The sequence below is a fragment of the Rhipicephalus microplus genome, chromosome X, assembly GCF_043290135.1.
Source record: "Rhipicephalus microplus isolate Deutch F79 chromosome X, USDA_Rmic, whole genome shotgun sequence".
NCBI lineage: Eukaryota > Metazoa > Arthropoda > Arachnida > Ixodida > Ixodidae > Rhipicephalus > Rhipicephalus microplus.
The window spans coordinates 270094887-270116539 of record NC_134710.1 but is presented as its reverse complement, the minus strand read 5'-3'; the positions used below and the strand labels follow the sequence as shown (position 1 = coordinate 270116539).

At 43.1% G+C, this 21653-nt stretch overlaps 1 protein-coding gene across 1 annotated transcript in view; it reads left to right on the top strand.

Annotated features, from left to right (window-relative positions):
* LOC119161517 (frequenin-1) overlaps nucleotides 1–21653 on the top strand; it is a 279556-nt gene that overhangs the window by 232179 nt on the left and 25724 nt on the right. Inside the window, exons 4-5 of the mRNA XM_037414040.2 lie at nucleotides 10814–10903; nucleotides 16871–16949. Coding sequence (XP_037269937.1) covers nucleotides 10814–10903; nucleotides 16871–16949 — 169 coding nt within the window. The remainder of the gene's footprint in view (nucleotides 1–10813; nucleotides 10904–16870; nucleotides 16950–21653) is intronic.

The window sequence follows — 21653 nt, the reverse complement described above, 5'->3', positions numbered from 1 at the left end:
ACCGCGTAAGTCGTCAAGCACTTCCCGCCAGGCAATGGCACATACTCACGGGCGGGTATATGCCACTGGAATGCGGGTATGTGCCACAGGTGATTGACAATTAGTATTTACCCAGGAACGACGAGAATACACGTGGGGAATGTTAACGCGCGAGCGTCAAGAAATACCCGACATCGGTAGCGTTGACGCGTCTAGTGCAAAGAATAAATGTCAGCGCCAGCTTTAATCAAACCCAAGCATTCTGCGTTCTAATGAAGCATTTTACCACAGCTACGCCAGGTCTTGGAACTACACTTCAAATAGACGCCAATGTTCGTGAAACGTCAATAGTGGTTGCAGTGCTGCCTACTCAATTTCATAAACATTACATAAGTACTCATTTGACACAGCCGTCACGTCGGGTTAACGTCAATTGTGGTTAGTTGCTATGCGCTGAAATTGATTTATGTAGCAGTGTCCAGGGCCAGCATCCTCGTGAACATCAGCACTTCATATCAGCTTCTAGTGTTGCTAATACGCATGCCCCAGTTGACATTGTCGCAAATGCAAACAACTGATTATTTAAACATCTGCAACTCATCAACATTTGTCTTTGCGTGCAACATTTGTACTTATATCTACCACCATCTCATGACGTGTCACTCAATAAAAACAATGCAAGACGGCCACCTTCCCTCCGTGTGCTTCGCATAACGTCGATTCCCAGGTACGTGGGATCATCCGAACGTTTGTTTCAAGTCTTTTATTCTAGGTTTAATAGTTATTTTATTGTCTTTTAGTGCAGATTAGCAAACTTGATTTTGTCCTAGATGACCGCCTTGCCTATATTCACTCTCGTTGTCGCTCTCGTTTTGCCAAATGCGTTTGAACGGGCATTTTTATTTAGTAGATATTGACGTTTGCCATTATTTGCTTTTGCTTGTTTGATCCCTATTAATATCAAGCTTCAGGTTACCAATGTGAGTAGGAGGAAATCAGAGGAAGGATGGGCAGAGAGGTCAATCAGACACGTCCCCGATTAGCTACCTTGCGAAGTAATGAGGGAGTTAAGGGATCAAAAGAAATAAATTAAACGTGAAGGTGAGAATATATATAGACTAGCAAGATATCACAATACGCAGCAAATATCGCGCTACCTTGAGACGATTACTGCTTGTAGAGGCGCGTAGGAGATTCTAACTCTACGTCTTTTTTCACGAAGATAATACGTTGCCTTTAAAATTGTGAGCAATGCTAAATTACACATATGTGCCTTGCCGGCTCTTATGGCTGGATTTGTGGCTATACCCGACGCCTTACTGAAATCGCCGTGTCACAATAGTGGAAGTGTAATCGTTTCGCTACACGGTATGTTGACCGTATACATATATCGCACCTGTGTCACACGGGCACTCTTGAATGGCCATCAAGTCGATCATCATCCAAACGCTACAACTTTATATATTTGATGGAGTTGCCGCTCTGTTTCACGAAAGTTTTGAACAGCCATTGAGTGGTTCAGGATGATTCAAGTGTTTGTAGCAAGATTTGAGGGCGTTGTGAATCTTTATTTTCCTAATCATGTCACCTAAAGTTAAATAATATAGATTGACTGAAACAATGAAAATATTTTTTGCTGATGTTTAAATATTTCTATAAACTGTTTATTCATAGCTAATAATACATATTTAGCAAATTAGTTGTCCAGCAGTGAGGCTGTAGTGAGCGATGCGCGACGCGATGACACGGTCAAGACAAGTGAGGGGATGTTGTGGAGAGTATGAGCAGTTGTCACCTTTCAAGTACCAAAATACTCTATTAATTATTCTACAACACCCCCAACAGAGAAAGAAAGAGAATAAATTTAGATAAAGATAGGGAGGTTAACCATATACTGCTTTCAATATATACTGGTTGTAATTTCTTTATTTTTTTCTAATCATGTGTACGAGCCGACTGTGACCGAGAGGGCACGTTGCTGCTCTTTCCGCTTCCGTCGCACAATGGCCATCAATGTTTTGGATGGAGTTGTGGTTTCTTCCGTTTATTCGACAGAATATTTCGACGGCCTACGAAACATCCTGTGTATCATCCCGCACTTTACCATTCAGTTTGTGAACTATCGGTTGGATAACTTTCCGAGCACCCGTATGACGCGGGTATCAATGAATTTCGCATACATTTCGCACAAAGACACTGCATTCCTCGACATCCACCCCTTGACTACGAGGTACATTTATGTTGCCGATTTGAGTGCCGCATTATTAATTTTTTTACCCGTTCTTCAGTTTGATTGGGGTTATATTAACTTGAAGAACTATTTTTCTCGCTTCCGTACTCACGGTGTCGTGAGAACCTGTGCGACTTGTAGGCAGATAGAAAATGTCTTGTGAGTGATATTTGTTCTCCTTCAGGTCGCGTGTTCGAATCCCGGCTGCGGCGGCTGCGTTTCCGATGGAGGCGGAAATGTTGTAGGCCTGTGTGCTCAGATTTGGGTGCACGTTCAAGAACCCCAGGTGGTCGAAATTTCCGGAGCCCTCCACTACGGCGTCTCTCATAATAATATGGCGCTTTTGGGACGTTATATCCCACGAATGAAGTGTGGCAGCTTGGGCTAGTTGGTATGGCATGACGATAGTTATAGCGCGAGAACAAAAAGACGACACAGAGACACAGTGTCTTTTTCTTGTCTCTGTGTCGTTGTTTTGTTCTCGCGCTATAACTATCGTCATCCCACAAATGAATCATAGAAACGAGAGAGAAGTGTGTTGCGAGTGGACGCAGGAGCCGGCAGCTGTGCGTGCGGCGGCGAGCGTGCTGTGGTTGAGGGAGAGGGCGACGTCAGTGGGCAGTTCCGAGGGAACCGTGCGACGGGAGTGTGACATCAACGCGCAGCTGCGGCGTGATATACTTGTCACCGTTCGTACACCTGCGGCGAGGGGACGCGGTGCGGTGCGTTCGCACGGACGTACGTACGTATGGCGTGACACACGTGAGTCAAGGAGCTGCTTCGCATGTAAAAAAATTTGTCTGATGCTTTCTAGAACTTATCATAGAAATCAATAGTGATTTATTCTGAACAACGCTTTCCGCGAAGATTCCCATTTGAAATATCACCTGCGGTAACAATTAGACAAGTTAAGGTTAGATTTCATGCCAGTAGCTTTTTTACTACACTTGACATCATTGTGCGAAGTGCTATAACCATTTGAATATATGTAAATGTTGGACGCTGCGAATAATTTCACCGTTTTTTCCACTCTCACACAGAAAAGCGAAACTAAAGTATCGATGAGCGCGTCTGCCAGACCCCTTAGCTTACACTCATGAATGATGCGTTATTTACGCTTTGCCGCGGCGTGAGTGTGTAGCGAGCGTGGTGGACGCTCATTTTATGTTTGGAATGCATGGTGAGGCACAGGCAGTCTTGTAACTCACGGGCGTTACGACCATAGAGACCTAAATTCTGTTGTTACCGCAGGGAATTTGGAGCCTGTAATATGTACTGATTGATATGTGGGGTTTAACGTCCCAAAACCACTATATGATTATGAGAGACGCCGTAGTGGAGGGCTCCGGAAATTTAGACCACCTGTGGTTCTTTAACGTGCACCCAAATCTGAGCACACGGGCCTACAGCATTTCCGCCTCCATCGGAAATGCAGCCGCCGCAGCCGGGATTCGAACCCGCGCCCTGCGGGTCAGCAGCCGAGTACCTTAGCCACTAGACCACCGCGGTGGAGCTGTAATATGTACTGTTGGTTTCGTCCAATAATGAACGAGTGTAGTAGGGGATTGTGGCTTAAAGAAAGAGCGAGCTTGAGCAAGCGTGCTGTTGCATGGAATTGATATAAAACAATGAAAAATGCATCTCAGAAGAGGAACATATAGGCTAACAATGTCACTTTTATGGCATCGAAATTTAGGGAAAGAATGACATGAACATACACCTACTTACTTAGTTCGCAGATGGTTGAGCACGTTTTTATAACATTGAAATAACGGCTTGAAACGACAGTTTAGTATTATCATTAAAAATGTGCTAACAAGCTAATACCGATAGAGTTCAGTAAACCTTTTGCAATTCAGAAATTTTTCGGCGTGATCAGCGGAATAAAGCTCGTATATATGGGGCGGCTCATCTTGTTCTTGTTGAATGTTGAGGAAGAGGAATGTTTGTTATTTTGAACTCTCCTTTCTCGCCCGAAAGTCAGCCTCGCTAACCTACGAAAAATGAAAAAACAAACGAATATGAACAAATCGACGAATATTTATCTGTTTCTGACAGGCGCGCATATTTACGTCATTTTGTTTCAACATACGTCGAACCACCGGACGGAAGCGAAGTCGGTACGTGAACATATTTCGGTGCAATCATGAATTATGTAGCTTAGCGTAACCCTATAGTGTGTCATCGGAGGAAGACCGATTGCCGCGTGGAGTGGTGGACGCGGTCGATTCTACTTCGCTCAATGATCAATCTTCATGATTCCGCACTACCATTAAGGCAGGAGCGTCCCGTGTCTTTACCTTGCTCGGCAGTGTATTGACCATTGACTTCGACTAAACGCTGCTACGTAACTTGCCACTTGCCGTACCGGTGTATAGGTCGTCAGCCTCGAGTTATCGAATGAGTCGAGCATGGTTTTCTTTATTTCTTTTATAGAGAAATAAAATAAAAAAAAGTGGAAAACGACGTAGGCGTGTTCACTTCTTTGCACTAGTCACGGATGGTTTTGTGCCAAAGGAATGGGGATAAGCATTCGCGGCTTTCGACGAGGCGCGATACCACATTTTCATGAACGCCCTCCTCACTCTCTGCCGATTCATTTTCACGTATTCATGGACGGCCCCTGTTTGCGATGGTTAGGCGAGCAATCGAGGCACCGCCATTCGGGTAATTGAATGAATTCATTTCTTTTATCTGAAAGGTAGCGCACGTTACGAACTGAAAAGTCTCCAATTATTTAAAATATTTCCTTTCAGTTTAGCTGTCTTTTTTTTTTACAAAATTATCACCGATCTACCAGTGTTATTAGCAGGGAGAATATAGGTTAAAAAAACAACCAATAACAAACCTGCGTTGTTGAGTAGGCCCCAATAGATCAAAATCATTGAACGTCTGACAAGCTAAGGTCCCTTACCATACGATACTTGCGTTCGTAATGTAGACGCGTGTTGAGTAATTTCTCGTGATTTGAAAAATAAGAGAAAGATAAAGACGTACAGTGGAATGAAAGGGGTTGTTGGATTACACGAACGCCACTGTTCAAATATAGCTATATCTCAACTTTCTGAAAAGCAACACAGCTTCAGAGAGGTCCAATAGCAGAAATGGCACGCGGACGCTATACTTTTGGTGAAGAGGTTTCATCCTTTTCTGTCACACATTTCCCGCCGTGAAATTAGCACAAGACGCATGTGAGTTTGAGTTCATCTTGACAGCATCATTCTCCACTGCTCAGCGCGAGCGCGAATTGAAAGCTTAAGTGCACGCATAGCACGTTTTATAACACTGCTGTATCCATAAGAAGAACGCTACTAATTGGACTCACTTTGCCACACAGACTATGCGTATAAACACCTTGGGCACGTCGCAAACATACAAAAAAAAAACAATCACCCTCTAACATAGCCTATACTGCGCACATGAAAACTTACATCGAGCACTGGTCAGTTGTTCTTATCATTGGCGTAAAATTTATTTGCGTAAAATCTCATTTGTGTTAGTTTCCTCATTCGTTTAAGGACTGTGCCCGCACAGCCTTTCACTCAATCTGTCAGTAGGAAGAAAAATCAGAAAGAAAGCAGTGAGGTTAACGTGAAAGACTACCCTATACAAGGGGATTAGAAAAGTTGAATAGAAAGATGAGACAGAGAGGAACATAAGGGAGATAGAGAGAGACTACAGCGTGCGGAACTGCACCGCAAGGCAGAGGCTCGTCACACAAGCTCACCGTCTTCAAAAATTTCGCTTTATGCGCCGTCGTGATTGTATACTCTGCTTATCTGCCGTTTCGCATTTCTTTTCGAGTCGTAGTAGCATGTATAGTATAAAAAGCCACTAGAGTCATCCATGGTAACATCAAAAACCAGTATAGCATATTTATTGACACCAAGGTTACAGCGTGATGGAACCACCACACCAAGCTGTTTGTTTCGTTCCATCGCTCCCGTACGTTGTTTAAGTTCACGCGAAAGAACCCCAGGTCGAAACTTGCGGAGCTGTCTACGCGACATCTCGTATAACTATACTGTGGTTTGGGGACGTAATATCTTAACAATAATAATTATACCTATTTGGGGGCATGCTGGGAATGAAAAGAAGCGCGAAGACAGAGGCATGCAAAAAAAAGAAAATAAGTGCACATGCTTGTGTGAATAGTTCCGAAAAGAGCATTTGGCAAGAACATGTTCTGTGTGCTCTATGATAATAAAAGTCGCCTGCACCTCTCCAAATCGCTAACAATATACGCGTGTATAAGTGTAGTTGGTGCTTGAGCACGGCGTACCTAAGTCATGGTTTTCGATGACTACGCTGAGAGCGCTGCGTTCTGAAGAACTAACTAAATCTGAAAAAATCGGACGTGATTGAGTGCGGAAAGCCGACTAACGATGCTAGAGTTTGACGTCTGAAATCAGCGCTTTCGCATTATGAATGCGCAGATGCATAATTAACTCCGCTATAACGATAAATTGTTTAACGCGTCGTGGTTATCTCATATAAGATAAATATTCAGTGACCGACGAGAGAATACAACATACGGTTTTGGTAGGCGCGCTGCGAAATATGGCTTTTATTATCAAGTTTTTATCGGTTATTTGGAAGGTCAGCATTTAGTTGAAGTTATATCACTCTGATACAGAACGCGAGTGCAACTTTGTTCTCGAGTAATCAAATAACATTTGATAAATAGCGTAAGACTATGTGAGAAACAAAAAAAGTGAGCAACATGGTAGCTTTAGCGTACTCAAGTATACTGATATCTAGGACTTTCACTTGCATTTATAAATAAAAATACGCAAAATGGGCATTGTTTCACTTCATTATTCTAATGCCAAGAGAAAAAAAACCCTCACCTCCATTATCTCCTCCGATGCATAACCGCGTCTTGAGAAAGAAAGGTTGTCACTTGGAAATTTAATCAAGAAAAAAAAACTCGAGTGGTTCATTGGATTAAATACTCAGGCGTGTGAACGCTTGAACAAACTAAATATGGCTTCGTAAAGGACCCTGTTGTCCACCTATGCTTTTTCACGTATTTCTGCAAACGAAATCTTCTCACGTGCTCTTGGTGCTGCCGCTGTCTTGTTCTTGTTCGCATGTCGTATATGTCAAAGACATCTCGATTGTATATCTTTCTTTAGAGAAGCATTTTTATTTACTTATGACATTCCTGTTTTTTGTGTTGTGACATCAGCGCCATGATGACGTTTACCAACTTGTCATATATATTGTGTGCTGGACAAAGGTAACTGGGCAGTGTGAAGGCAGGAATGTTTTTTACCTTGTTTGTCATTATGTTATCGAAGAAGGGCCAGACGGTTAGAAAGAAAAAAGAATAGAGAGAACAAGTGATGCGTGGGCACTATTGTTCTAGCGTCTATCACGCGCTAAAAGTAGTTCTTGCCAGAACTGTGTAATAATGAAGAAAAAGCAGGGACTATGGAAAGCACACGCACACAAAAAGGGCAAAAAAGGTTACTGTGAACTTTTTTGAGAGGGCCCACATCGTACTGGTGTTAAAGTGAACAAAATGCGGAAATTAAAAGATGCAATAAGAGCTATGTGCTTGGCTCCATTAACGGCTGCGAGTGAAAGTGCTGGATGGGCAATTTGTTTTCATAAGCACCTGAGATGTGTTTTCTTTACTACAAACTGCAGTTATGCCTATATTCATGATCGCTAGGAAATATGTATGTTGTGAACGTGTCTCATTCACCGATTGAACGAACATGTTCACAATAAGCATAGTTCTTAGCGGTCAGCATTTGCGCCACTATTTGGGTGCTTTCGTAACTTTCGGTGTCCGATTTTCTAGGATCCTTTCGTTTTGCGATTATACTGCTACACGCTTCGGTTGACAGAGCTTGAGATAAGTTTTATTCAATGCTGGCATTGCCTTCAAATTAAATATTTAGTTTTTTCTCTTTGGGCAACATACTTCGGTACAAATTATGTCCGCTCCGGCACTATCACTAATTGATTGGGAAAACCACGTTTTCTCTAAATTTGCCAAGTTGGAAAAAGAATTGCACGCAGAAATGAAACACCTGTGAATTCGTCATATTCACCGATGTTTTGGAAGGCCAGCTACATAGCTAAAAATAAATAACCTGACCGATAATCCACTGCTTGCTCTTCCAAGGTACGATTTAAGCGGTAGTTCTCGCCGCTCACATCGCGACACGCAACAGCAATTTACTTGTGTTCGATAAGTGCGCTCCTCCGCATTAAGATTGTTTAGACAGCAGAGCACGCTTTACAGGCAAACTTTTTCTCTCTCTCTCTCTCTCTCTCTCTCTCTCTGTGTGTGTGTGTGTGTGTGTGTGTGTGTGTGCGTGTGTGTGTGTGTGTGTGAAAGCGAGAGAAAAGCTGAGGTAAGTGGGAGGGCTTATGAATATTTATGAATGGTTACGAAGAGCTAAAACCATGATTGCTTTTGGAAATCACTTTGCTTGCGGCACGCGTTGGCAACTAATCATTTACTAGCAAGTACGCTAGTAGGCGCTGCGATGTACACCAGATACTAGGGAATGTACAGGCTCCCAAAAACCATGCTGGCAGCCCCTTCTCCCGCCTTCCACCTTGACTTTAATATCCTAAATTCTTATGGTGATGCGGGCATTTTTCTTGCATTCCGACTGAAAAAGACAGTCCTATCTCTGTCTAAGCACCATAACAGAAGCCAAACTGCAGAAGCCAAACCGCTTAACTCTCACATACCTGACACACATGATGATTAAGTAAATGTGAAAATGTCTTGATGAATGTATGAATAATTTATTAAACAATCTTCACGTTCTGTCATCCCGAAACACTACCGAACGCAGTTTTTTTAATTGTAAATCCAGCAAAAATGAATGATATCTACAAAAAAAAAGAAACAGGCTCAGCAATGCCCTTGATAACTTGGTAGCGTGGCAGAAAAGATAGCAGAATCAGATATAAAAAATGTCTGTAAGATTTTAAATATGAGAACAAATACTGGCTTTAATCATTGCAAGATGCCACCATATAATGAACTAAAATCTCACAAAAACAAAAAACAACCAGCTATGCTCACTTATAAGGCGAATACATTCTCAAATTGATTTTGCACATGTTAAACATCTAAGCACACAAAACATGGGAAACGTTGCGTACTTGTGCTCACTTTCTAGTAAGAATACTGCGTAATCCAGACGATGATAGCTCATTTAGGATCACCTGAGTTTCTTCAAAGTTTGATGCTTGTTTTTTACTTAAATAATAATACAATATTAGTTGTGAGTAAGCACACTACGACATTCCCTTATGACATGGGTTATCTGTAGATTTCCAGTCAGTAAAAGACGCACACACTAAATACAACTGAGGGACTAAAATTCATATAATAAATGTAGGCGAATGAATTTGAAGTGATAATTAGTGATTAAGAATAATAAATTCCGAATTAAACAGAAACAAAGAGGAATTTCAGGGTAATTACACGTGAATGAAAATAGTGACGATGTGCAAGAGAATCAAGTGTCAATGACTACCTGGGTGACATACTTATGACTTGTGGAACCAGTGGTAATAACTAGGTGACCGAAAGAAAATAAGTAATGCAAAATAACAACGGAATCGACGGAGAATGTCAAAGAGGTTCAATGAGCGTCTCGTTAGAGCATAAACGTTTGCGTGTTTGCCTTTTAGGATTAGCTGAAGAGGTTGTAACGTTTTTTAAGGGCTATCATACGAAAGCTGTTGGCAGCCGTTTAAAATTCATCCGCTTAATATGCCATTCCACGCTCGCACAAAAAAGTAAGAGCATCTTTTTATGAGGTGAGGGCTCCGACTATTCGCAGTGGTGTTTTTAAGCATCCATTTTTAGGAATGCACTTGAGCTGTATAAGAAATTGACCCACTGGGCCATTGTGTTCCGTCTAGAGTGCTTTATGCTAAATAGTCTCATATGGCGAATAATGGGCAATGTATTTCACATCATGTCTCGATGGCAGCGGAAGAACGAATTTTAAGCCTCATGTCAGCGTTACGGTGCCCAATGTGCCCACACAAGACAAAAGAGGTGAGGGTAAATTGCGGGAGCATTGCCATTCATTGCTGCTACGGCGACAGACTCCAATGCCGCCGCACGCTTGTGCTTAACACCTGTCTAAGGTTCCATGGCAATAGCCTGTGACAGCATTCGAAGAATAAAGCTTGCGAGCAAAGGCGGCGGTTGCTTGTAGACATGGCGTCGGACACCGTTCGAATATTTCCTTCTTTTCTTCTTCATCTTTGCACGTTTCAGCCTCTCCATCGTGGTTGTTGCCTTACATCAGCTCGTGTTTTGGAGGCTCTTCTGGATTACGTCTGCTCGGCTGTCACGGTTTATTTTGCCTTTCCCGGCTGTTCAATTTACGTGTCCTTGCGCTGGGAAATCTTCGTAGCGCCCACACAAACGTTGGCGCACGAACTCTGTCGCAATGTGCAAGCCGCTTGACCAGGCTCGCGCAAGGTTTACGTAAGCGAGTCACTTCGCAGTGGTCCGGTCTTTCGCCTATTAGGCACTGTACTATACGTTTGGTGTTTTTTACGCGCAGCTGGTTCTCACAATTTATTTATTTCTTTCGTCTATTTACGCAGGGTTTCCTGAGAATATACAAGCAATTCTTTCCCCGAGGAGACCCTTCCAAGTTCGCATCACTCGTGTTCAGGGTATTTGACGAAAACAAGGTAAACGCATCAAGTGTCTCTCACTCACAATACATGTACTTTACAGCCTCTACGCATATTTTTTGTATTTCTTGTATATTTTAAATTGAGATTTAAAATATGTGCTTGCAGAACTGTGAAGTAGTATGTGCGGTGAAACACTTACTTGAGACAATATTATTATTTTTAGTTGAGAGCTAATCTTTCTTATTTAATTCTGCTTAGTTATTGTAGGAACAAGTAAATTACTTAAGATCAGTTGTAACGTTTTCTAGCAACTAGCCGAGGTCGCTTAGCGGCTGTAAGGCGTTTTGCTGGTGAGCTCCTGAACGCGAGCCAGACTCTTGTCCATGGCTGCCCTTTTCGATGTGGGTGAAGCGCAATAAAATTCTTGTTTATTTTGATTCAGGCTCACGTTAAAAAACCCCAAGTGTCCAAAACGATTGCGGGGTCCGCCGCTGCATCGTGTTTCGCAATTTAGTCAGAAGTATGGCACGTAAAACCTTCTGATTAAATATTTTTTATAACAAATAAATGAGTTAAACTATATAGGCTCACTTACTACAACCTTCAGAGGGCTGATTTTTTGTTATTATTATTAAACAATTTAATTCTTTGCCTTTTAGTATTGTTATGGTTCTGCTGCACAACTTGATGGTGGAACTACTGAGGGAAGTTGTGGTGGCCGCATTCCACTTGGGGCATGTTGCACCAATTTTTCGGGAACTTTGACTTAGATGGTGGTTAAAAAATCCAACGTTCACAATAAAATGTGCAGTTCATTCCTTGTCAACTTTGCGATTTTTTAACGTACAGGATTGCAACAAGCGTGTTTTCTTTTCTGTCTTACGTGTGATGATTGAAAGCACGTGACATTCGCGTTATGACTTTCCCGCCACGCGCTGCCACTTTTTTATAGATGTCGGAACATTCTCGCTTACCATTTTGTCCGTTATATTGGTTGAAAACATTGCGTCGCTTTTCTCGTTAACAATTCATGTTTGCTTCTCTTAAACACAGTACTAACGTGTTAAAACTGCTCATCAATCATTTTATTAGTATTATGACTGGGATGAGGTATTGATAGAGACTACGTAATGTGATGGGAAATCGGGTTTCTCAAGACAACGTTGATTCTGATCTACGCGTTAAAGTCGACATTAAGGCCCCGTGACCTGAACTGAACACGTTGAGAATGAAAGTGAGTGATTTACTGAGGCGAAAACACTTCAGAACAGAATACATAATTTAATGCCATATCTATGATGAATAAGGTGAACATAGTGATATGTCACTTTGTTGAATATAGCAAATTGGGTGCCTATTTTACGATTCTACTGAATCATAACAGTACTTCGTCACTGACTGGTTACCTTCGCTGACATTCAATTATTCATCAAAATAGGCTGTACACCATCCCACTCATAACTGTTATACTTACGAACAAGATGCATTAGATGTTTAAGAGTACTATTCTTTGGGCAAGTTGATTGCTCGAGTCAAAAAATTTACAGCGCAGAAAGGACGCTTACAAAATTTAACACACGACAAATAAAGTGCTGACGACAGAAATTTACTGAAGGAAACAACAAATTTTAAATCTCACCTGACAAAAAATAACCACATAGCATTGAATATCTACCTAATTTGGGACTGTAATGCACAATACAAGAACGCAAGTTTTTTTTTTTTTTTGGTCAAAAAAAAAAAGATGCCACACTTACAGTTACGTTTGCTGAGAGTGGCTTCGACCCACCCCTCAGCACTGGTACAGAAGAGACTTGCTATCGGGATTGTCGCACGGCCTGCAATGAATCTCTAAGTGGCCATTGTTCGTTTGGCGAACGTTTTTGTTATGTTCGCCCAGCCAGTCACTTTATCTACCGGCTTGCCCGACATAGCGGGCTAAGCGCGTAAGGGGAAACTCGTACAACACGTGTTCCGCACACGTCATCCAACACGTGCAGTGTGCTCTTGAGGGACATTATCTTGAAGGCTAGCGCTAGCCAAGACGGCTCCTGAAAGGCGCAGAAGGCTACACACACGTCGACGCATTCCGTAACTATGTTGAGGCCATGAGACATGTCGTGAGTGTACGGTAGAATGACTTTTTCAACAGTGAAGCTATAAATGCGATGCGTCTTAGAGTCGAGCTGAACTCGGTGTGTGGTGGTGGTAGTGGTTAGAAGATGAGAAAAGGCACCTAATTTCTGCAACCCGGTCGGGAGCACGGCGCAGTGCCTGCGGGGAAGGGAAAAAGGGAGAAAAGTGGAAAGAAGAGGAAAGATTAATTGAGCAGTGGAGCGGTCATCATCAACAGAAGCAGCAGTCCAGAAGCAAAGGTAGGGGTGGCAAGGGCCCCATCCTCAGCGGTAGGACGGTCGGTGTGTGGCTGACCACCTTCACTGCATATGCGCGTTCCCCTCTCTCCTATCATACTTCCCTCCTCTCGTCTCGCAGCGCCGAGGTAGACAGCGTCTGCTACTCTACTCTCGCTCCCCCCTCTCTCTTTTACGCATCTCTCCCCGCGGCGTTTACATTTCCGTCACACAGGCGTGTCCTCTCCCTTTTTTCTCTCCTCCCTTTCTCGCCTCGCAACGCCGACTGCTCGTCTACGCTCGCTTTCCGCAGCGCCTGCACCCCATAGCGCATGCGCACCTCCTCCCCCTCCTCTACTACGCTCTCCCCTTTCCGCATCGCAACGCAGACGTGCGCAGCGTCCGCAAGCGAGTTTCTTCATTGAAAAAACCGGCTGCTCGCGCTTCATAATTGTTCACTGGCCGCCCCGTATATATAGGCACTGGACCTCAACCTCCAAGCTGGTGCCGGTGGAAAACTTGTACTGTTCGTTGTTAAGCAATAAAAATTCGCAGCGCGCACGTTAATTAACAGACAGTGGGTCTCATTGCCAATTAGGCGCGATTGTCATGTTCCAGTAGGAAACACTGGTTCCTCTCTGCGTGCTTTGCGCTTCCCCAGGTTTCTCTCCTACGCAACGACGCGATGAGCGCCAGCGTCAACGCCGTTGCCAGTGTAAGCGTTAGCGCCCGCTGCTTCGCATCTGCACATGGTTCCTTTTAGCGGGAGAAGGTGTAATTTTTTAATATGCCGGTACATTATGATCCGTCATGAAAAACGTTATCATCACCATGATATGGCACGTGCTTTATTAAGTTTCTTCATAGTAAAGCTGTTTCAGCTATCGTCAACTTGTCCTCCGTCACGCAAAACTCCTCAGTTGTGAATACGCCACAGGTATTGGACAAACCCTAGAATCAAGTACAGCAGGTACGAGTGTCAAATGAAAACGAACACGAAAAAAGCATGAGAGAGAGAGAGAGAGAGAGAGAGAGAGAGAGAACAAGGAAAAAGGCAGGATGGTTAACCAGGGCTGAGCCCTGGTAGGCTACCCTGCACTGGGAAAGAGGAGAGGGGGAAGGAAAGTTATAGAGGAGGAGAGAAAAGGTCACTGACTGGGCCGACGCGTAACAGTCTCACCATCACAAACGATGAAACAGGCCGGCGTCTTCATTTGTGATGCGGTGTCATCCTCTGCCCACCTTCCCAACCACACAGCTCTCCTTTTTGCCCTCACTTCCTTCCCCTTTCCACCTCGCTGTGCTGTACAGCAAACGCGGCGTCAAATGTTTATTATAACGACTGGTATGTGCAATTACTCGAGGTAACCACGTCATATCGCGACAAATCTGGTCTCTAAATATAATGTTGGCGCCGATACACGCGTTTGAGTCGACATAACGCTGACATGACCTGAACTGAAGACGTTGGAAACGAAAGTATGTGCGTCACTTAACCCTAAATGGTCCTGTTTCAGTCTATGAGCACCGTACTTAACATGACCGTACACCCCCGCCCCACTCTCCTCTTTCCCCTCCTTCTCCTGCTGCTCACTTCCTTTTCCCACCACTTGCTGTAATGTATAGGACACCGTGTGCCTAGAGTAGCCTGCTCTTTCCAGGTGGTTGACCTGCTGCGTGAAACAGTCATGCAGGGAATGAACGGACAGAATTTTGAGAGAATACGCAATGCAGAGTCTAACGATTCCCCTCTTTACCTATTTTGAATGCACTGACTGGTACAGCAAGACCAGGTTCCACTCATGCGGTGCATAAGACCACAACACCGTATCATGCCGACAATGCAGTGAAAGATGCAGGAATCCATTTCTAGGTTTATGATAGTATAAACGTGGACGTGTTGGTCACACATAGTAAAACACACCAGAAACAACGATGGGGACACCGGAAGAAATCTCATACAGCGCCGTGTGCGTTTGGTATAACTGTGTCCTCGTCGTTATTTGCGCTGTGTGTTTTACGATTTCTTGGCGTTTCAGTTCGGTGGTGGTGATTACTATAATATTGTCAGTGACGTCCTAGCTGCTTTCAGTAATCACTTACAGCCTATAGTTATCACACACAAAAAATCGGGAAATGACTCGATGTGGTGAGTGTGGCATCTCTTGTTTTGAACGAGAAGAACTTGGGTTCTTGTCTTGCGCATGAAAGTCACAGTTGATGTATAGGCAATCATTCTCATGTGGTTATTTATTTTTCACGTCTCCTTTTATAATATGTTGCAAACCTGAATGAATTTCCGTTGTTAGTCGGCATTTCGTTTGTTATTTCCTCACTTTCATTCACGTTTTTTTTCTACGCTGTAGGTTTCTTGACATTACAAGTTCACTTTTACCTATACGAATTTAGTTTTATTATCACTGCCCAACATCACAGGTCCAGATGTAGAAACCCTGGTAGGGAAAACACACGACCGCTGTTTTACAGCGCAGCGCGGACTCGCTGTACTTAGTGTGAGTGTTATTCTCACACAGTCGTCTTTCTATTTTTTTAAGCGATCGTGCACAACGACCTTTCCAGTCAGATAAGTAGTAGTGTGCAGTGTAGAATACTAGCATGTGGTAACATGTGTGAGGAGATCTGGCGACGTTGCCCTTCATAATTTTGAAGAAATGAGGATGGTTTTTTCTTTGTGGTAAACTATGTGATGAAGACTGCCAACACCATCTTTGCTTCAGGAAACCACCGTGGTCATCTTAGCGTGCTGGGGTGCATATCGCGAAGAATGAAATTCACTCATATATGCTTAAGTAACAGGGCGAGGCTTCTTGTAAAAGCTTTAAACTTTAGCTTATAAAGGGACGCAAGTTACGCTTGACATTGACTTAAAGAAATTGTATTCAAACACAATGTGTTTTTTCGTAATTGCAAAAATGTTAAATGAACATCGTGACATTTATGTTCAGATTATGTGACTCTCCCACATGTGACTACGACCGAAAGTTCCCCTATTGTGCTGTTTGGGACACGGAAACGCGCTTCGGCGGGGTGGCATGTGGGCGTGGTGCCTGCAGTGGCGTCACGCAGTGCGCAGACGGAAAGACGTATATTACAACGCAGGCACGTTTTGTGAATACGAGCGCCGTTACATTCGGTCCCGCTATGTATAGTCAATGCGCGATTGCCATTTCGTTTCGATTGCTATGGAATAGAACAAAAAAAAAGTCAGGCTTGGTTTTTTTCTCGCTCGTTGAGGAAGAATATCGCAGCTATAAAAAATCAAAACAAAAGTGAAAAAAAAACTGTGTGATCGAAATTTCTTCATGTGGGGATTGCCGTAGTCATCTAACTTCATGGCACAAGTCCTAATTCGATAGCTGCACTGCAGACGTGTTCAGCTTACTTGCCGAAAACGCTGCTCAAGTGCTGTCACGCTTCCATCTACATACAAGACTGCCCTGCTATTGTCTGCGCGCCCTGATATTCGCAAGCTTCTGACAGCGAGGTACAAGTTGAGAAGTTTTGTACCTTGTGTGCGTGCTGCCAGAACTGAATAGTGTGAAATATTTTGTGCTTTTCTTTTTTTCTCCTTCGTATCTCAAGTTTACTATTGTTTTTGTTTTCAATCTCCAACAATTGTCAGCTGAAGTTGTTTTTTTTTCCTTTCCAGGACGGTTCCATAGAATTTGAAGAGTTTATCCGAGCGTTGTCGGTAACGTCAAGAGGAAACGTCGAAGAAAAATTATTATGTAAGAAGTGAACTCCTCCCTCCTGTTTTTTAATTTATACTGCAAGTGCTTACTCATTGTTCAAACCTGCACTCTAGCGCTGTCACGTGAACAAACCATATGGGGTTTGCGAGTGAGTGCAATATAGTCTAAATAGATGGCGTAGATATTTCTCCACCTACGTCATTTTATTCCGTATTGCTTTCGGGCCGAATGAGTGAATGAGCAAAATATTGAACATGCTTAATATTCGGCCTGTAAGAAAACATAGTTACATTTTCGTATACAAGCTTTTCATTGTTATTCTCTGCATGTTTAGAAGAAGTGTTTAAATGGCTTGATTAGGATGCAGGATGAAAGCAGGAGGAGAATTAAATGAGCATACCCTAACAGTTTGCGGTTCCAAGCCGACATCGTACTCTTCAGCTACATCGCAAGAAAAAAAAAAGTATTGATGATCAAAATTGAGAAATCACGAAAGAAGGACTGAAGATGAGTATGCAGAAGAAAAATATAATGTAAGGAGGTCCGGTGAGAGTGTGAATTCGTGATAGACAATCGACCCATAGAATTAGAAGATTATACGTATCTGTAGGTTATATACCAACATGTGAGCTTACTCTTGCGAAGGAAGTCTTCCGAAGACTAAAAATCGGCTGGCTCGCATACAGTAGACATTCTCAACTAAATATCAGAAACTTACCACTGCCTTTAACGCGAATAGTGTGCATGATATTTTGCCATATTTAACTTAAGGGGCAAAAACCTAAAAAAAATGTCCACGTATCTCCAAGCGTTGGTGCAGAGGACGTCAAAAGACAATAGTCATCAAAAGCCACAAGAGTGGCCTTTCAGAGCCTTTTGTAAACACTCTTTGGGTAACTGCTACAAGCACACTGCTGGGGATCCACTACGCCATAAATGATCATACTTTTTGTGTAGTAAGCCAGCATTCACTACCTATTCTCATTCTTTGGAGAAGTGTGGTAACCGCTACACAGTTGTTAGGAATTTTGTGCAATTTTTTATGCAGTGCCTGACGACGATGAAGAATTATGCCCGATGTGGGTATGCGCCACAGTTAATAGGAGATCAAGGACAAGTTCTCGAATAGGTTGGAGCATCGGACGACCAACTAGTTATGCAATTTGCATTGTGCGAGGCCTGGCTGTTCCTTTCATGTTCTAAAACGCTTTATTGCCCATATTAACGCAGTTCGTTTCCCGACATCAAGCCTGCCTAAAGACGCCGCGTGTGACCCATGTTCTGATCTCATGACAGCTTTTGCTGTAAAACAAATAAGGGTAGCCGGTATCCGAAGAGGTATTCAGAATAAATAGATGTACCAGGATGGGCCACGTCTTCCGATAGCCAGTTAGAGGGTTGAAAGGGATGCAAAAGATTGAAAGCTGGTCGAGGATGCCAAAAGATTTGGTAGAGCAACAAAATTAAGAGATTTTGTAGGTGTAAGATGGAATAAGCTGCTTCAAATAAAATAGTGTTGGGTACAATTGGAAAGGGCCTACGTCATGTGGTTCATGTAGTGGCATAACATGTGCTGGCTAAGATAATGAATATGGAGTCCAAAAAGTGATTAAAAGCATGCCCTTTGATAAGTTCAATGATGTTCGCTTCGACGAGCCCGTTTGCACAGATTTATCCAAGGTTGACAGAAGACAGCTTCCATTTTTCGAAATGGACTGAAGGGAATAGACCTAAATTAAAATACAGCTGCACATTGCTAGTGCTGTCACCTCTGTACAGGGCGTGGCATATTTTACACCATAACAAAAAAGGTACTCAATGAACGCTTTTAATTGCGCCGAAACGACGCATTTGTCAATGAGATAGTAATAAAGTGTGCCGCACGGAACTTCTGAATAGTGTGTTTGTGAGTACTTATCTGTATACTATATGTTTGCTTTTTGTGACGGCAGGAAAATGTGTAATAGATGAGTAGTGTTGCTTCGTTCCCTCCTTGGGTGCATTCTCAGAGATTTTCCTGCTGAAAATGTGGCCTCGCTGAAGTATTAGTTCCTTCCTGTCTCCAGCTCTTAACACATTGCTCATATAGAAGCCAAAAAAATAAAGTGTAGGTAATGGCCAAGGGGCGTTTTCCAGTGAAGCACAGATGAAAAATCACCTTTCCTTTTCTACTAATGTGTTTAGAATAGCGGCGTGTGGTTTTTAAATAATGGTAAGATACGCAAACACGAGGGCTGTCTGAAACCGGTTTTATTATTATTACTAATAGTATTAAATTACATGTTTAGCACTAGCGGTTCTATATTGTGCTATTTGGATTGTATTATGTTCCATCCGTTTTATTATTTGCTCCGAAGGTCTTTCATCGAGTGTCTCAGTGACCAAGTAACTTTCTCTAAAATATTGTGTCAGTTAAGATAACTGAATCGTAGCTATTCACTGCTGTTTATTTCCTGCAATAATTTTTTATCGTAATGATCATTGAGTAGGGCACACTCCAGATCTAAAATGCTCAAAATAATAAAAATACCATGAGGCATTACATTCGCCTTATGCAGCATGTTTTCTGTTTTAGAGCGAAATCTGTTGTGAGATCACAGCTAGGGTTGTGTGCGCTGTTGCAGTGTCCCGCCGCCCTGGGTGTCCTAACCATCATAAGATGCAAAATTAAAAAAAAAAACAAATAAATTGAAACACTAAGGACACACCAGGATTTGAATTCAGGTCCCCTGCGTGCCAGCCGAGTAGTCTAAATCACAGAGCCAAGCCGGTGCTTGAACCTCCGTTGCAAACTGGCCTTAGGCAGGTTTGATGTTGGCAAAGAAATGACGTTAATATAAGTGATAAAGCGTTTTAGAACAGCGAAAAAACAACCAGGCTTCACACAGTACAAATTGCTTAACGAGTGGGCCATCGAATGCTCCGCCCCATTACAAAAGCTTCAGGCCTAATTCGTTATCGTCAGCCAGGACATCAAAAAATTGTGCAAAATTTCTTCCAAGTATGTAGCGGGTACCACGTTTTTGCGAAGTATGACGAAGGGTGGCATAGATCTTTCAGCGTGGGTATGTGTCATATTTTACACGAATCAAATCAAATCAATGCCTCCGTAGTACACAAAATTATGATTAATGGTGTATACTCTGTAAGAGTGTTTGTAGCAGTTACCCAAAGTGTGTTTGAAAAAGGCTCTGAAAAGCCGCTATTCAAGCCTTCGCCGTTACTGTGCTGCGCCTTCCGCGCAGGCCTGGTGTTTTTTTGAGAAACGTAGTATACTCGGCTGTGCCGCTTCAATCGACACCGAACAACGAACCATGCCCTTTATTATAAGAATAAAGCGAGTGTGTTAACACGACTTGTTTTTCTTATTGTCATACGGGATTTCTTACGTGTTCGAAATGCAAAACGCAATACATTTTCTGCATAGATCAATTCAATAATGACACAATGCACTCACACGCCTCGCCTAAGCTGCACTGTTTCGCTATACAGCTTAAACTCGTATGTGCAGTAAAACTTGACAGCAGCCTCTTCGGCTGAGAACTTACGCCATTTTTACCAGTCATACTTTTTTATTGCGATAGCAATGGTAGGTGCACTCAAAGTGAAAATGTGCATTCACCGTTGTGGTAAGGTTCTGCATAAAACTTACTGCGTAGGTATGTATAGTTTCGCGCACCACACACGGTACACTTTGCGTTCAAACGAAATCGTGATGAACCGTTTTCGCGCGCCGGGCAGGGATGGAATCAAGGGAAGTGCGCCGCTATGGCGGAGAGGAGTAATTAGGCGCTGGGTGGGGACCGTTGCGGTGGTCAAGTGGTAGAGCGTCCACCTACAATTGTATGAAGTTTTATTCCAAGCGCCACCGGGAACGTGCCAGCTGTTCCAGTAGAGAGGGAGGTACACCTGTTTGGTGTTCAGTGGAAGGGTGGGGGTTACTACAGAGCGTTGGCTCTCTATTATCTTTCACAACCCTCACCCCACGACGTACTCTCTTGGGGTCTGCAGAAGTGTTAGTGGTTTTAGGAGAGGAACGATGTTTACTTTTTCAACCTTTAAGCTCATTTCCTAACCTCAAACCACTATCTAGCGAAAGGGGAGGCAAGCAAGCGCGCCTGCTAGAAGGGAGGAAGGTGAAGCGTGCGTCTGCTCTTAAAGTCAGCCCGTAAGGTAGCGGCGGTGCCGCTTCTTTGTGCTGCGACATTAATGAAGTAGGGCTCACGGCCTATGTCGCAAGTAAGTCAGCGATGGTTCTGAAGGCTTAATACCCAGCCGATAGGACTTGTCATTTCGTGAGCTGTGTATCTGGGTGCCTAACGTTGCAGCTCGGCTATTCCTTACAATCTAGAGACATTTGTTCTCTTCTGTATGAACTGTTGATGACGCCACCACTGTAAAAGCCAGTGTTCGTGGTCATCGAGTGAAGGGCGTTCGGGCATGTCTGTGCGCATGACACGATGATGGTTACGTTAATAGGGAACGAATGTATTTGGTCCGGCGAAACGCAACAGGGCCAAACATTTTGGAACGAGTGTTTCGCCTAATAAATCAGCAAAATTTACTTTCTGTAACTGCCTAATGAATTAAAATCGCAAGAAGGGCTTCGCCTTTCCATTAAAAGTGTGCAAAAATGTTTTTGTCACATATTCATCCTAAATTTCGCAAGTGCAGTATAAAACAAGTTTGATGCGTTCTACATGTAATATGTTCCGAAATGGTATCAGTCGTTTAGCGCAC